The 17,513-nt window shown below is 26.3% G+C and overlaps 1 protein-coding gene across 1 annotated transcript in view; it reads left to right on the forward strand.

Moving 5' to 3' along the window:
• Window positions 1-539: 539 nt before the first annotated feature.
• Window positions 540-17,513, forward strand: part of LOC135928719 (transformation/transcription domain-associated protein-like) — a 54,006-nt gene continuing 37,032 nt past the window's right edge. Inside the window, exons 1-19 of the mRNA XM_065465175.1 lie at window positions 540-638; window positions 771-881; window positions 1,156-1,350; window positions 1,397-1,578; window positions 1,620-1,719; window positions 1,819-1,957; window positions 2,403-2,481; window positions 5,056-5,263; window positions 6,187-6,290; window positions 7,157-7,223; window positions 7,310-7,454; window positions 7,719-8,089; window positions 9,781-9,972; window positions 10,869-11,034; window positions 12,432-13,288; window positions 15,808-15,972; window positions 16,211-16,409; window positions 16,586-16,762; window positions 17,181-17,362. Coding sequence (XP_065321247.1) covers window positions 540-638; window positions 771-881; window positions 1,156-1,350; window positions 1,397-1,578; window positions 1,620-1,719; window positions 1,819-1,957; window positions 2,403-2,481; window positions 5,056-5,263; window positions 6,187-6,290; window positions 7,157-7,223; window positions 7,310-7,454; window positions 7,719-8,089; window positions 9,781-9,972; window positions 10,869-11,034; window positions 12,432-13,288; window positions 15,808-15,972; window positions 16,211-16,409; window positions 16,586-16,762; window positions 17,181-17,362 — 3,738 coding nt within the window. The remainder of the gene's footprint in view (window positions 639-770; window positions 882-1,155; window positions 1,351-1,396; window positions 1,579-1,619; window positions 1,720-1,818; window positions 1,958-2,402; window positions 2,482-5,055; window positions 5,264-6,186; window positions 6,291-7,156; window positions 7,224-7,309; window positions 7,455-7,718; window positions 8,090-9,780; window positions 9,973-10,868; window positions 11,035-12,431; window positions 13,289-15,807; window positions 15,973-16,210; window positions 16,410-16,585; window positions 16,763-17,180; window positions 17,363-17,513) is intronic.

The raw sequence follows: 17,513 nt of genomic DNA on the forward strand, positions 1-17,513 counted from the left end.
TATAGGTATAATGACAATATCTATGAAATTACCTGTTAAATTAACTCAAAAACATATATTTCATTATTTAATAAATTAATGTTTCTGATATTATTACAATCTTATACTATAATAAAACATTTTATATTTTTAACTGTCAAAGAAACTAGTTTTAAAGTTTTAGTTTTATTATCAACTGGTTTTTGGTTGGCACTGAAGGCTTGGCGATTAGTGTTGTTAAAAAGCCAGATACTAGTCGATTTAAAAAACGGCCTGTTTAAGATTATTACCAAAATAACATTATTTAACCTTTAGATTTTACACATATGTGGAAGAAATGCTTTGATATCCTTTTGCCAAATCTCAATGTTTACAAAATATTATCTTAGCTAAAATCTTAATTGGGTCTGTTTCAAAAATCTATTCAAATCGGGCATTTTAACAACACTAATCACGATAAATTACATGTCAATATTTGAGACGTCATCCATCAGATGAAATTATTCAAACCTCTCGTTCAATGATTTTCAAATTTTTATAAAATTTTTAACTTATTTATAATGTCTAAATATTCTTCACTAATTACGAATATTTGTGACAGCAATGTAAACGAAGAGGCAAAAATTAAATCAATTCAAGAAATAAACGATAAATTAGAAGTTTTTTAATTACATTTTTTAAAATGGATCTATTTAAGGGCGTCTTGAAATATTATTAATACCCTATTGCTTTTAACATAATTATCCTTATAATTTAACAAATAATTTAATATATGTTTTAAATTTTTTAAGAGCATTGTATCAGCCTCTGATTATCAAACGTTTTTAGAAATTACAATACCAAATTTTTTGAAAATCTTACAAGAAGAAGCAATAAATTTTATAGCTGAAAGTTTGGAGCAGGTTTATAATAATTAAGCTCATTTTAACCATAATGTTATAGCAAAAAAGAAAATTGATTCTTGAAATTATATATAGATTACCCTCGAATGATCAACTAAGAACCTATGTTAAACAAATTTTATCTACTATATTAGCATTGTTAGCATATGAAAATGAATGTAATGCTCTAATTATGATTAAAATTATTTTGGAATTGTTAAAACAGTATAGGCCTCCAATGTTTAATGAAGTATTTGAAATTAGAAAATTATTAATTTTTTTATATATTTAATAGATACCTCAGTTTTTAAGTTTTCTGACCAATAAAATTAAAGATTTGTCAAATTCGTATGAGTCAATATTTGAAAATAGGGGTAATGTTAAATGTGATAGTTTAAAAGGTGATATTATTTTGAACCTTTTAAATCATTTATACTATCCATTAACAATAACTTTGGAAAACAAACCATTATCACTAGAAAACCCTGCAGTTAATATAAAAATAAATATTGACTTAATACAATAAACATATTTAGCAAACTCAGCAATATACTCTTTTACCAAAATCATTTTTGTCACTAAAAGTTTTATCAGAATTACCTATCATTGTTGTAATAGTATATCAACTATATAAACCTAATATTCATCAGGATGTTGGTGCCATGATACCAAACTTAATTCTCTATATTTGTTTGGAACCTCTAAAAAATAAACAAATGTAATATTTAGCTTACAAATTTATAAAATAATCATTTTAAGTAATGCCTTAACAACTTCTAACAAAGAAATTTTTTGTGAATTTACCACATCACAAGTCAAAATACTATCCTTTATAGCCTACATTATACGTCCTTTTCAAGTAAAATCAATTTAAAATAATGAATATTCCATTTTATTATTATAATCATAAATGTTTTCAAATTTTATGTCATATTTCTGTCATTACATAAAATTATAGGAGCCTCTCAATCAATACTCAACTGATTTAGTCAAAGGAATTGTTTCGCTACTTAAATATTGTCCACCTGAGTTAGCTAATATGCGCAAAGAGATTCTCATTGCCTTAAGACACATTCAAGCCACTCATTTAAGAAATAGTTAATAAAATCACACATTATTTGGATATCTTATTTATATTAAAATATTTTATTATTAGATATATTTTGCATGAATATATAATTATTTATTAAAATAAATATTAAGCAATTTTATTAAGTTTAATTATCAAAGAAATTATTTTTTAAATATAGAAATTCCATATCATGAGTGTCTGGATTTATTTTATTTGAACAATAAATTACTTAATACTAACTCTATTATTTATCTTTTTAAATTTTTGCCTGAAAATGCTAACTAGCTATAAAAATTCCTTCTTTTTCATATAATCAAATAGTAGCTATAAAAATTTCTATTTTTTTAAAGGAATTTCTTTTTAAAAAGTAATGAAGTTAGATTTTAATATTAATTTGTTCCACAATTAAGTAAGTCAACAAAAAATATTTGAGTATATTTTTTTAATTAATATATATTTTTAACATTTAGAGTTTATTCCACATTTAAATGAAATATTGGATCACAAATTATTACTGGGACAGAGTTTGACTTGTTTTGACACCTTATGGTATGTAGACTTTCATAAGACAAATTATTCATTTTTTACAATTAAATATAAAAATATATTTATATTTTATAGAATAATATCAGTGTTTGAGACTGAAAAAGGAAACTAGATTCCTGAACATTTTTTAAAAATTGGGTTTTGGTTCTAGTTTTTAAATTTAAATTTATGGTTCTGACAAACAGTTAATGCAAATAAAAAAATTTTGAATGGTAAATAGACCCTCTAAAATGAATCACGCAACATTTTGAACAATAGATAAATTACTAGCACTTTTGTTTGAACTGGTTTATATAAATTTTGAATTTGTCCCATTTCTGAAAGTTCCAATTCTAAATTCTAAATATAATACATCTAATTAAATAATAAATATATAAAGCAATGATATTAGAAATTGGTAGTTAAGTGATGCAGATATTAGATTGGCCGATATTTTTTTAAAAAAGAGCAAATACTAATTTTTAAATAAAATACTCAATATTTAAAAAATAAATTAACACAATTGACCCCTTGGAAATTGGGCTATTAGTGAAATTTTATAGATAATTTAAGCTACATGTAACAAAGGTGTGGTCAAAATTTTAGCATGTTAGTTAATGATTGTTAAAGGACCACTTTTCTAGGTTTTGACTGAACCATGGTGTTTTAATCTATAGAATCGGTTTCATGTTATGGTTCAGTCTTCATTATAGTTTGAACAATTAAAAAAAATGATATATTATCTTTTAATAATTATCGAATAAATATATAAAATATCAAGAAATTTTTGAATCTATTCAAGTTTTATTCATAAACAAAACTAGTTCTCACTTTTATTTATTTATTATTTGTACCCTTACTAAACTGTAAATATTATTTGCCATTAACAACGTTAAATCTAATAGATAACATTATCTATCTTTACTACTAGCTAGAGAATGCAATCTTCTTATGTGGGCCTTCCTTTCTATGAAGATACGGGGGAGACAATTTTTTAATCGGGGTTTTAATTTGGAATTAGGAATTGCTTAAGCCACTCGGTTGCAAGTGTAGAAGAGGTCATTTTCAAAATTTAAAAGCTCATCAAAGGCCTTTATGAGGTTTTTAACTGTTGAGTGGTTTTTATTTGCTCAGGATCTTATCGAAACCACGTATGAGCACACTTACAACAGTTCTGATGTTCTAAAGTTAATATTAATTCCTGAGAGAGTGACGGTTTGGAAATTGATCATGAACATGGCCCTATTAGTTTTGGGTTAGATGGAACCACTTTTCTACTGGGATAGATTGTGCATTCTAACCTCTCTCGGAACAAATATACAAGGGTTAGGAGATATATTCCTGATCCTATAAAAATGGCAAGTTCCATGACTGAACCCATGGATGCTTATGGAATATTAGGCACAAAGTCAATTGAGTTATTTTAAAACAAGAAAATTGTTATAATAATAAATTTATTATTAAATAAATAAAGGTAAGATATTATTAATTATCACAGGATAGAGATATATCATATATAGTACAATTAAAGGAGGTGCAGAATAATTAAAGAGTTGTAAAGTATTATATAATGGAGTTTTAATATTACATTTTTTAAAAAGATTGTTATGATCAAAATATAACACCTATATTTGCAAATAAATGTAAATTTTTTAATTTTATATAATATTTGTTTTGGGTATTACCAAAAAAATATACTAATCACGGTCTGATTCCTTTATATGTGGTCCATGTTCCAATTTTGACTGGAATTATTTGTTTTCTGGTTTTAGAAATTGGCTCCGAGCCGGACCAATCCAAAACCTTCACTATTTATAACGTAAATTTTTGGAGATATCAAGGGTCAAAATATAAAAAATGGCCTGTTTTCATTCTTATCGCTTGTCATTCAATTAAGGATTTATTATTTAAATAATGATAAATTAAAAGAAAGTACATGCATTTTATTTAACAAAAATCTTTTTTATTTTCAATATGATGGCTCATTTAACCACATTCTAAAGTTTAAAATCTTTGCAAAATATAATAAGTTTCTCCTATTTTTAGGAAATTTTAAGTAAGTATCACTATGACCAATCTATATCTATATAAAAAAAATTGAATACCAAGTTTTTGCTTTCATTAGAAAATTTTTATAAAATTTAAGTAAAATATGTAGTTGTTCTAATATTGTTTAAAATGTTTTTATATTATGCAAAATTTTATATTTTACAAATTTTTAACTGGGATGGTTTAAAAAATATTTTTAACCGAATAATACCTTGTAACTTACTTTTTAAAAAAAATTACTTACCAATAAAAATAAAAATATTACACAGATATTGCAGATTCTTTAGGTTAATAAGAATATCATGTAAAAACATTTAAAAATAATTTTAGATTAAAACAATTAATTACGTATTATGCTAAAAAATATTCTTTGTTTTTTAGTGTCTTTTTAATTTTCCAATGAAAGTAAAAACGTGACCATCCACAATATTTAGCAATACCAAAATAAAATATATACCTAAAAAGTTTAATATTGTGATATCGTACTTTCCTATTTTATTTATTACTGCGAAAACATTTATAATTATTTTATTGCATTAAAAATGTCAGCCCCTTGGCTTATAGTTCGTTGGCTGACATGGTTCACCATTTGAGACAAAATTTAACGTTATCTCAATTAGTGTTAGCGCTTAGCGTATTTTCCAAAAATATTCAAGACGATTCCCTTCCTTTCAGTATCCAAAATGTTTCCTGCAAACTGCTCCTCAATTTAGTGGAGTGCGTCAAAATTAGAGCAGAAACAGAAAATGATGAAAAGGTTTAATTAAAATTTTTTAAAAAAATATCTTATTAAGACTTAGTGTTTCAAATGAATAATCTTACAGAGTTGTAAAAAAATACTTTATATAAATGTATATGGATCACAAATATATACCTAGATTATTTATCAACTCTGTATTAAGGTGGTAGAGCGAGTTTGTTCTGAATGATATGATAATGGTTTTTTTCTCTTTTTAAAACGAATTGTATTATTTAAATATTCATGTTGAGTCACATGTTTTCCCCAAAACTTTTATAAAATTTTGTCCGTTTTTATTATATAAAGACATTTTAATATCCCCTTTAAATTTCATATTTTACCCCACTAAAATTTTTTTTTGAATTTCCTTCCCCATATATATTTTTTCTCATAGTTTTTTTTTAAAAAAATGGGAAAAATATTTTTGAAATTTATTCAGGGTAGCAAATCAACAAACCAAAGGTTTACAACGAGGAGTTTTCCCTCTTAACATTAAAAATTTTTTAAAATCCCGTTTAATGATTAGTTGGCTTGACTTTTTATTTATTTTATTTCAATATAATATTTATATAACTATAATGCAATATAAAAATTAATTTTTAATAGAATAGATATAGATATAGAGCCATCCTCCTATTCCGCCCATAAAATATTTCATATATAACCTGATGCCCATTAAAAAAATTTCTTTTTACCAGCCTGCCCACCTATTTACATATTATTTTTATTAGCCCACCCTTTGCAGGTCTACAATAAACCTATCCATACTCACCCTAAAAAGATGTTTTTTGAATTGATCTTAATATTCATATGTATTCGTGTTATAAAAAAATTGTAATTACACCACCTAGATTATACTTATATCCACTTATCAAATATTGATCGTATTCATATAATGTTTATATAAATAAAAAAATCGATCTAATTTTAATCATTTATAGGGCAGATCAATCCTAGTGAAAATTCTTAGAGTTTTTGTGCTGAAATTCAAGGCTCTAGCTAAATACAAAATAGTTGAAATCACGGAATCGATCAAGCGATTAATGTTAATTTAAATTACACTTATATACTGGAGATGTACCGGATACAGATTTCCGCCCACTGGCAGAATCTGATAACGATATATTTTAACCTAACTCTTGTAAAGAATTTAATTTAATAAAATATTGTATAAAAAGCTCTATATCACGAATATTTTAAGTATTAAAAAAAATTGACTATTCTTTATTTATCCATCAATAACAGTATGGATTTAATTTTACAATGATAATAAATGTTAAAATATAAATTTATTCCTTATAATATTATCTAAAATTTATAAATAAATATTTATTTAACGTTTATAAGTTTCAATTTTTTTTTAAGAAAACAAAAATTAACATTTCTAATGTTTCCAACAGAAATTGTCTCCAAAGTTTTGACTAAACATTTGAAAAATTATCCGATATAAGGAAATATTATGTATATTTAAGATCCGGTACATTTCTAAACATTTTTTACATAAGTTAACTTTCAGTTTTAATATTATTTCAAAAAATATTGCGAAATAAATTAAAATTAATTTTTAAACATTTTATTAATCAGTATATTAGTTTTTCCAATACACAATGTCACTTTAGAATTTGAATGCTATAATACTTCAAAATTTTAAATATTTTTATGAATTTAAAAAAACGCGTAAAGAATGTCTAATTAGTTTAATATTAGAGAATTTATAAAATTTTTATATTTAAAACTATAAAAAATGAGATTAATCTTCCTAAAATCGACATAATAAAGGTAAAATTTCAAAATGCATAGAGCACTTCAATTCTAAACGACTGTTGGATTTTAAGTTATTCCCTTATTTCCTATTTTATTATTTGCATATAATATCCAAATCAATTCCATAAAATTTTTTTTTCGGTTTAGGTCAGAAAAGATGAACCTTGATCTTAAAATGCATGAAGATAAAACAATTGACGATCTTGAAAATTTAGTAAAAAAAAATATATATTTGTGAATAATAGAAAATACAATTTCATATTTCATTTACATAATTTATTTCTATTATTCGACTCTAAGATATCGGAAAATAAGACCTATTCGCCATCTCATAATTTTACAACCGTGTTCAATAACACGAATGATATAAAAGTTTTAATCAAGACTCTTATAACTGGTGTCAAAACGGTAACCTGGGGCATTTTGACTTGTAAAGTTGGAATAAGTAATATTATATAACAGTAATAATTTATTAATGACATTAGTATAATACCCTTTTTATTTTTCTTATTATTCTTTAAATTATCTATCATTTATTTCACCTGTAAAGGATATAGATCAAGTATGTTATGATATTACTTATGTTCAAATATCATGAATTATATCAAATAAGAAAATTCTATTAGATTCGTTTATTTAAAACATCATAATAATCTTATTTTTTAATACTTCGCAATTTAAAAATAATATTAAATCACCCCTTATAAAGGTTCTTACATCCATCAGTCAAAATTACTTCTCCCCGAAGAAATAAAACTCTACGTGGGGTTCGTTAAACGTTGCCTGTCTATATTGGTCCTTTTCACATCATTTAACACGAATTCTCCCGACCCTACTCTGAAGTCTTTTTTTCAATTGATGGTGAATTCTTCTACTTGCTTACCGTTTACGAGCAACAATGCTAATAACATTTATTCAAGTTCCAACAACGGTTATAACCACAATCTGAAAGAGGAAAAGGAAAATTTGGATACTTTTGTTGGTATATTTTTGATGATGAACCCAATGTCGTTTTACGAGATATTTGTTGGGCTGGCTCCCAACCTGATTGACGTTGTATTGAAGGATAGCAATATTATGGTTTATATATTAGTAACTTGTTATAAAACTTACCAAAATCCTATTAATGGATAATAATAATAAATAAATTTACTTTTTATATGCGAATTGCGAGCTCTGCCCTTTTTAAGGCTGCCTTTAATATTATTTTTTTCCAAACCTCTACTAGAATCCTTTTTGACAAACCAGGGTCAGGCCTATAAATGGATACTTGTCTCTGTTCAGTGGCGTAGCCAGGATTTTATCATGGAGGGGGGGTGGTTTAATTTTTTTGGGGGGGGGGCTTCGTCTCCCAAACCTCCCATTTTTTTGAACATAATTGCTTATATTTTTGGATTTGTTAAAATTGTTTTATATTTTCATATAACAAAATTTTAGGGTATTTTATTATATATTTTACATTCCTTTATTTAATCATGTATATATTTTTATTAATTAAAATATTTTCAAAATGTTGATATTTTATATAATACAGATTTTAATATTAAAAATTATAATGTATAAAGACTCTATTTAAAAAAAAGTAATTTTTTACAATTATATAAAATATGTGTAATTCTTATGCAAATAATGGTATTTAAAAAAATATGATGATATTATCTTATAAATAATACTTTTTTTACAAAAATAAATTGATTATATATTAAAACTAATAAAATTTTATTGCTATTTTTTGATTTGAATTTAAAAAGAGAGATCTAATCTTTTCTCTGAGATTTTGCTAATTCATCTAGAATCAAATTTTTATCTAAAATAATCTCCTTATAAATATTCAATAGGGCTAATCCATTTAAACGTTTTTCACCGGTTGTGTTTCTTAAATAGGTTTTTAACCTTTTTAAAGTTGAAAAAGACCTTTCATTAGTGCAGGTACTAATTGGCAAGGTAGCTAAAATAATTAATAATGTTTTGATATTAGGAAGGGAATCTAAAATTCAATTACACATGGAAAGGGCCTGCAGAGGATTTTTTGGTCTCAAAGAATCTATTCTGTCAAGATTTTTATACCAAAATTCGACATCACAAAGTAACTTATATGAACCTACTAAATCATCAGCATAAAACTCTGAGATTTTTTTAATATCCTCTCGTGTTTCAAGTGTAATCAACAGTTTATACTCAACCGGCAAAAGAAAATAAAAGCTTTTTAAAATATAATTATGACTAATAAATCTTTCTTCTAATTGAAATAAAAATGTATCAATAAGGGGAATAAAAATGTTTATTTTATAAAAATCCTCAATCGTAGATGCATCAATATTTGATCGATTGGATTGTCTAGAGACTACTCTAGGTTTAAGAATTTCAATTCCAAACATATTAGCAATCTCCTTTACTTTTTCATATATTTCATGAAATTTTTCATCCACATTCTCTCTGATATTTGTTAATATTTCAACAATATGCTTTGCTCTATTCATAATCTCCCTTAAATCCAAATCAATTTTTTGTAGCATTTTGATAAAATTTATTTAATAAATATAAAAATAATCAAATGTGTATATCTATTATTATTTATAATAAATTTAAAACATAAAAATCAAGCGTTTATTAAGAATTTATTTAATTAAAATTTAAAAATTCATGCCCCCCCCCCATGCCTATGCCACTGTCACTGTTGGATCTCTATTATATAAGTTATTGAATACCAGAGACTAGCTGAGGTGAAATACATATATTCAAAATTATTTGTATTTTATTAAATAATGTAGATCGTGTTCAACTGCTTTTTGGCTAGTTCCACCACTTCTCCGCCTTTTACCAATATCATACTGGAATATTTGCTTAAAAACTTTGACGATTTGGGCTGTAACAAAGAAAAGGCCAATTTATTTCTAAAAATATTTAAATTAATTTTTGGTTCGGTATCTTACATATCTACCGAAAATGAAACTATATTAAAGGTATGCAGTTTTTTTGCCGCTATTATTCATTTAATTTGTTATAATTAACATTATTAGTTTTTGAACAGGGGAAATAAGGGTTGATTGGTAAGTTGGGCAAGAGAGCATTCGGCTATAAAATTTTTTAAAATACCCTTTGTCTCGAAAGGCGCAAATTTGGTTAAAATATGTTATTTTAATGCACTTAGTTTCTTCTAGCACTTCGCCGATATTGTCCTTTAAATAATGTGGAATCGTTATTTTTTTTAAATTGATCGGATTAAAATTTTTTACACGTCTCGTTATTCTTGACATTTAATTTAATCTCTCGAGGGGCGTGATCTTAATTAATTTTAAACAATTTATGGCCTAAATATTAAAATTAAATAAATTCCTAATAATATACACAAAATATGCTTGTTTATATTTGAAACAGGAGTTAATAAAATATGGAATTTATAATTTTTTAAATTTAACAATATTAAGAATTAAAAATAAATCGAAGTATAAATTCTTTAATTATGATGATTAAAATAGGCTAAATAAAATGAGGTGCAATCAATTCAATATTTCCCGTTATTTATTTATTTTAAGATTATTACGCCTCCTGATATGGGAGGGGGAGGTATCCATATGATATCACTTTTTTTTCAAAATATATTTGAAAAATACTAGTTATATAGATAATAATAGATCCTATTACTATAGGAAAAACCAAAAATTATCTAATTTTTTTTTGAAAGTGTTAATCCGGGTCTCCTCTACATTTAAAACATTATTTTCGCTTTCATATTATTAAATTTTCCTGCATAAATAATATATAAATTTTAGGAATAATTATATTATATAATTTTATTAACATTTATATTGTTGTTGCATTAACATTGTTTTTTTAATGTAAAAAATTGGTGATACAGCATCACCTATCTTTTATTATAACCAGCTGTATGCAGTTAGCGCTGAACGCCAAAGAACCTTTCAATTACTTTTTGCTGCTACGATATCTCTTCAGATTTATAGGTAACGGGACTCATGACTCATTGTATCAAGAATTTCTTCCACTTTTGCCATCTTTACTTCAAAGTATTTCCAATTTCTTCAATCTAATTTAAATAATTTTTAAAGATGTATCCATATTTACCGATATCAAGCTGTAGACTGATAATCTATATTAGCCGACCCGATAAATAGTAAATGCCACCGTCCGGGGTTTTCTGAACCAGATCAATACTCACGGACCTGATCAGACCACAGTCTTCAAATAAAAGACCGGTACCCACTATAAATAAAAGACCGACCCAAAACCAGTCTTTTAATCTTTGTTGTGTTGTTATTTTAAAAATATTTATGTTTTTACCTAATTTAATTCTTGTTTTATCATTTCATTAAATATAAAAGTATTTTATGTTAACAATATTAAATCAAATATGAATAATATAAATAAATATTTAATGATTTTTTGATAAACTTTTCTTTTTAATAGTATATTGCAAAAATGAACTAAAAATGAATCATAAAAACTAAAGTAACTCTAGAAAAATAATATATATTAAAATATACCCAAAAATTTAGTAAAAAAAAATTATATGAATTGAATAGTGTGGCAAACTTAAATATTAATAAAAACCGGTCCGGACAACTATCCAAACTGAAAATTAATTTAAAGACTGGTTCGAACCTCGGTTCTCGAAAAAACTGGCCTGTCAAACGGTCCGGTTTCGGTCTAAGATTGATAGAGTTGGACCGATGACATTCATTACCTAATATAACTATATCACCTAGTTAATTTTTTTATCCTACTTATTAATGATTAAATATTCATTAACTCTAATGTTTCAAATTAACTATAATAATCATTTTTTAAAAAATTATTTTAAATGTTCAAATATTGAAAGTATCTATTCCTTAAAATCGAATTTCTAGCCATCTATTATTTTAAAATGATTTAAAACTTTCTAAGTATTCAACAAATTAAAATTGGGTATTGTGTCCAGGGCTATTTTTCTCAGTCTCTACTTATCCCGCATTCAATAATAAAAAATAATGAATGTTCAGATCGATTCGATATTTCGCTATATCCCAAATAATTTTTTATGTATGAAATATCTACCATTGATAGTTTTTTAAGCATCATGATTGGATGCTAAGGTAATAAAAAAAGGCAGCATAATAAAAATTTTTTGAAGTCTTTGGTCATTGCTATATTCTTCTTTTTAATTTTCTAGAAACATTTTGGATAGCTAAAACATTAATTTTGGGATTGATTTTATATATAAAACATAATATTTTTGTGATTTCTCTAAAACTTTGGGGACTGTGACTGATCATCACGACTTATAAAAAATAGCCGCAAAGTGGGAATTCTATTGTAGAGGTTTATCTAAAATACATGTTTACTTTATAAATGGATATTCCCTTAATTAGAATAATTATTGGAATAATTTTATTTCAAATTATCCTTTTCATATACAAATTAAAAGATTTGAACTTTTTCTTATGCTCTGGGAATTGCGACAATGACAGATCCTCATCCATCTGCGTCCCCTATAATACACCGACAAAAAATTCGAATTCAAACATAAATAGCGTACCCAATCAAACTAATTCCTCATCATCCTATCATAACAACCTGAATAACATAAGATCCCCGGGACAGCTATCAGATCTTTTTGTAGAGCTATGCCTCACAGTGCCTGTTAGGCTCAGTTCTTTACTTCCCCACTTACCCCTTCTTATGGATCCACTTGTTTTAGCCCTCAACACTTCTCCCTTTTCTACCGTCAAATCAAACGGTTCCAATATATTCTATTCCCCTTCCGATTATCACAACTTTAACCTCAATCCCAATAATAATGGTTCTTCCCTTTATGCGCATCATCATTCACAAAGCCTCGGATTAGTCAGCCAGGGCTTGAGGACGCTCGAACTTTGCGTGGATAATTTGCAACCAGAATTCTTAAAAGAACACCTAGACCCAGTTAGGGGCAGATTAACACGGGCTCTTTGGGGCCTTTTGGGTCAGACCTACAGTTTTAACTCCAATCTTATTTCTTCTTCGATTTCGAGTTGCCATTCCAATATCTCCTCTCAAAACGCCAGTAGCATAGCAACCGGCCCTAATTCATTGTCCTCGTCTGGTGGCAACAGTCTAGGCTTTTCTAACCCTGGCTCATTGCAAAATAGTAATAATAACATCAGTGGTTCTAACATTCACAATGCGTCAAATGTCGGAACAAACAGTGCTGGGGGGAATGAAACGGCAATTACTCACGCAGCTTTCAGACTATTGGGCAAATTTGGCGGGGCTAATCGAAAAGCTATCAAGGAATGTCAGGAAGTTATTATATTATATTATAATACCTAATATCTTTAATTTTAAGAAAATAAGATTAATATTTAAAAAATTAGTCAAATATTTTTTTATAATTATTGTCCTTTTTAAATTATAATTATTTTTTTTGTTATTATTGTTTATTAAAGATATCGATGTATCAATATAGAATACTAAATTTACTAAACGAAACGAATTATAAAAGCGATATAAATAAATATTATATAAAAAAAAGCTATGTAAAAAGCAAAATATCATTACATCATCAGGAGTGTTAAAGTATAACCCTGTCCCTAGGATGTAAAACTCTATTGGGGTCACTCACTCATGTTGAAAGACATCCTAGATTGATCAAATAGGCCTCATCGAAAAATAACTTCTGGCTGTTAGTCCTGATATTAAGAATGTATTTGAATATTTCTATGGTATTGTGGAATTAGAAAGATTTGTTTTTTAACCAAAAAGCCTATATAACAAGTATAATTCCACACAATTGGAATGAAAGGCTATTTGATCATGAGGAATTAAGATGATGCCGTTTGATATCCTGATTTTTTCAAAATGAAATGGATTAATTGGGCTTTTTTATAAACAATTATTGTTAAATTTAGTCAAGTTAATCTATAAAATTTAAATTTTCGATGTAGTTTAGTACAGAGTTGTTAAAATATACATCTTTAGAATATAATATAATTTATCACTTGGAAATGTATCTAGATACATATACAATTTTCCAAATATACGATTAAGATACCTTTTTTAATATAATCATATAAAGTGTAATTGTGCCAAACATTTTTATTGAGTGTGATTATTTATTCATATATAATTAGATTATTGAATATTATTGTTATCTTAGTTTTTAGTAATAAAATATTTGATTACAATTTTCATTACTGGGGCATCCCCGTTTAAACACATATTTTAGGTATATTAAATATTCTTTCAACTGGTGAGCTGGAAGGTAGGGCACGGTTATACTATAGGAATAATACCTTTATATTTGGATAATCCTTAGTTATAGTATGATACTTATTTAATAATTATATCCGTATCCTTGGGATTGTTGAAAATATATAATATCAATTTTAAACCTTTTTTCTGCGGTTTTCTCTTTAGTATCATTAGAAACCTAGATAGTTCATCCACTAATCGCAGTGTCAACTCCTTTTTTCCTTTAAATTTCTGTAATTTGAGATCAAATCCAATCGAGTTTGAAAAATTTGCCGATGCTTTATTGAATGTTTCATCTTCTTCATCAGTGTATTATTAATATTAATATTAATCAACTCAAAATTTGAATGTACAAAGATTAATAAAATATACCATATTTTCGCCATCGATTGTGAAAATAAAACATGTCTTGAATTGAAAAACTAGCACAGGTATTTAATAAATTTATAATACAAAAAATTGGATTAAATTTAAATATTTTTCACATAATAAAAAAACAAAATTGATTTAAAATGTATCTGTAAATAGATAGAGATAAAAATATTTTATATATAGATAAAATAATTTTGTATTTTAACAACTCTGGTTTAGTATTCATCAAATACTTTTCAAATAATGCAATAATCCTATTCGATTTATTTAAATTTATCGAATAATTTACTATTTGCAAGCATATTTATAATCGTATTAGTACCTATTAAATTCAAATATTCGATTCGTTTTTGAATACACATGTAGTGGGTGCGCTATTAAAATGAACATTGCAATCGACGCATTTAATCAGTATGACAATTGCTTTCAGGTCTCAAACTTATGAAATTGCGAAGTTGTTCTGGAGTGAGAATCTTCTAAGTTGAAACTTGAAATAGTTTCGAGTTATAGGTATATTTTTTGGCTTTGGAATATTGAATGCTTGAGACTACTTTGATTATAAAAAGGGTGAGAGAGGAGGATAAAGGGAGTGTATTTAAATATTGAAGACAAATCATTATCAGAGAGATTGAACTAAGTGGGGAATCTTTAAGATAATTCAACTATTCTCATTTTAATATCATCTTCAAAATATCAAGAGTTGAAGATGAGGGCACCTGATGCATTCATATTATGATGTTTTTTGAATACCCACGCAAGAAGGAAGACCCAGCGACACCTTTATATTCCCTCCTATGAATTTATGGATAATGAATTTAAAAGGGATGAAATAGCGTCACTTTTATTTATTTTAATAAGTTGTACTGTAAATCTTATGGGTCTTGTCAGTAATAAAATAATATGAAGAACACGTGGTGACTTTCATTATTAAAATGGGGATTTATTGCTCTTGCTCATTTTATAATTTAATTATAAAATTAGATTAAAAATTTGCCATTCTTGAATGTAATACGAGACGCATTTATATGTTATAGATAGATTAAACATTTATTACATTATATTTATAAATGATTAATAATGTATGTTTTTATAATTGTTAAATAAAAAAAATACCTTGAATATTATATACGAATTTTATGGTTAAGCTTTGAATACTATGTTTCATACTTTACTTTTTACTTATTTTATAACGCAAATAGCTAACTTACTACGATTGTTTAGATGGAAGAGGCTCATTTGTAGGGATAAAATTAGTGAACACGAACGAGATTATCGATTTGCCCATAGACCCTATCATTGACTTCGCTTACCAAACACTCAATAACAACTTTAGCGACAGTTTTGAAAGGCAAAATGCTTGGCAGGTTAATAATTATTTCACAGAATTTGAACATTTTTTAAAATTAAATTATTATACGATTTATGGTAGTGCGAAGAAAATATCAAGATGACCAACCAGATTCCGGTTATTATTATTTTTTTTAAACGTATGTAATACTTAATACAGTCCAGTAAATTTTCCAAGTGGAGGGTTCGATTATTGAAATTGATATACTTAATATTTTATTTAATTGCTCTTTTGGCTTTATCAATACAATAAAGGTAATACTAGCATTTCTCTCGATAAACATATCAACGGAATTTGACGATGAAACCAAGATTTACAAATTATTTACTCACCCATCGTTCATGGAAACGCCTATTTATTCTTTCTACGCTAAGCCAAAATCTACCAATAACCACACTTCAAATGATCAAATGGCTAGACGTACTCATAAAAAAGCGTTGGCTGCTTTATTTAGTTTGTTATTTCTGAGATTTTTTTATTAAAATATATTCTTTCTCTTTCAATGCATTTTGTATTTATAAATTAGTTCAATTAATATTTTACCTGTTAAAATATAAAATGGATTTCTACAAATTATTTTGTTCAAAAATACCAAATAATATTTTTTTATTAAAATGGAATTAATACAGTGGCGTCGGCTATTAAAGAGTTGCATGACCAAGTTTTACCATTCATGATAAACGTAATTCATCACTACACATTGTTGGCAGTATCACGACAAGCTGGACTTTTTGCTCCCGTTTATTATCAATCCCCTTCACTTACTTTAGCCGATGATCAAATTCATGATAATTTCATTAGCGATGGTAAAATTAATGAGTACATATTTTCATAACCTTTATAAATTAATCATCTAATAGTGGGGCACCATTTTTTCGCTCATATCAGGAATAGGACATTAAATATTTATAGCTAGTAAAATTATTTTTATGGTTTTATCATTTTTTTATGAGTAATTAAAAAAATCCTAATATTATATATAATTTAAAGTATGAGACTCCTAAATCAGTTTGTTTCTAACGATGAACGAAGGCGCTCATCTTAATTTTGCAAAAATAAGTATTGGAAAGATCTTCAAACTCCCCCCCCCCTCAAGTAACAACTCCCTAGTCCTAAATATAAATGTAAATAAGTTGACTCATAGAAAATTGCCAAAATTAATTCCTTATAGTGTAACATTTATTTTTAAAATCTACCACTCTTATTCTATTATTATATAATAAGCATTCCAAAACAAGTCCATCTGTGGAAGGAGATTCTGGGAAGAGATGCGAAGCGATGTGATGATAGAAGCCTTAGTTGACGATATAATGGCCCACCCGGACAAGGAATTGTGCAAACCAGCAGTCAAAGCGCTCGTTCGATTTATTAATGCCACCATTCTTATCGTGGGTAGTACTCATAGGGTTAGTGCTCACTTACATTTTTTTCATGACGGATTTTATTATTAATAATATTTTGAGAGCGTTTTATATTTTAAAATCGATGAAGTTATAAACTACAATTAGAATAAGGGGTATTATAATCTCGTTATAATTATACTAGTCAACAATTGCC

This window comes from Gordionus sp. m RMFG-2023, chromosome 4, assembly GCF_954871325.1.
Source record: "Gordionus sp. m RMFG-2023 chromosome 4, tfGorSpeb1-WG-v2, whole genome shotgun sequence".
In the NCBI taxonomy this organism is placed as follows: Eukaryota; Metazoa; Nematomorpha; class Gordioida; order Chordodea; family Parachordodidae; genus Gordionus; species Gordionus sp. m RMFG-2023.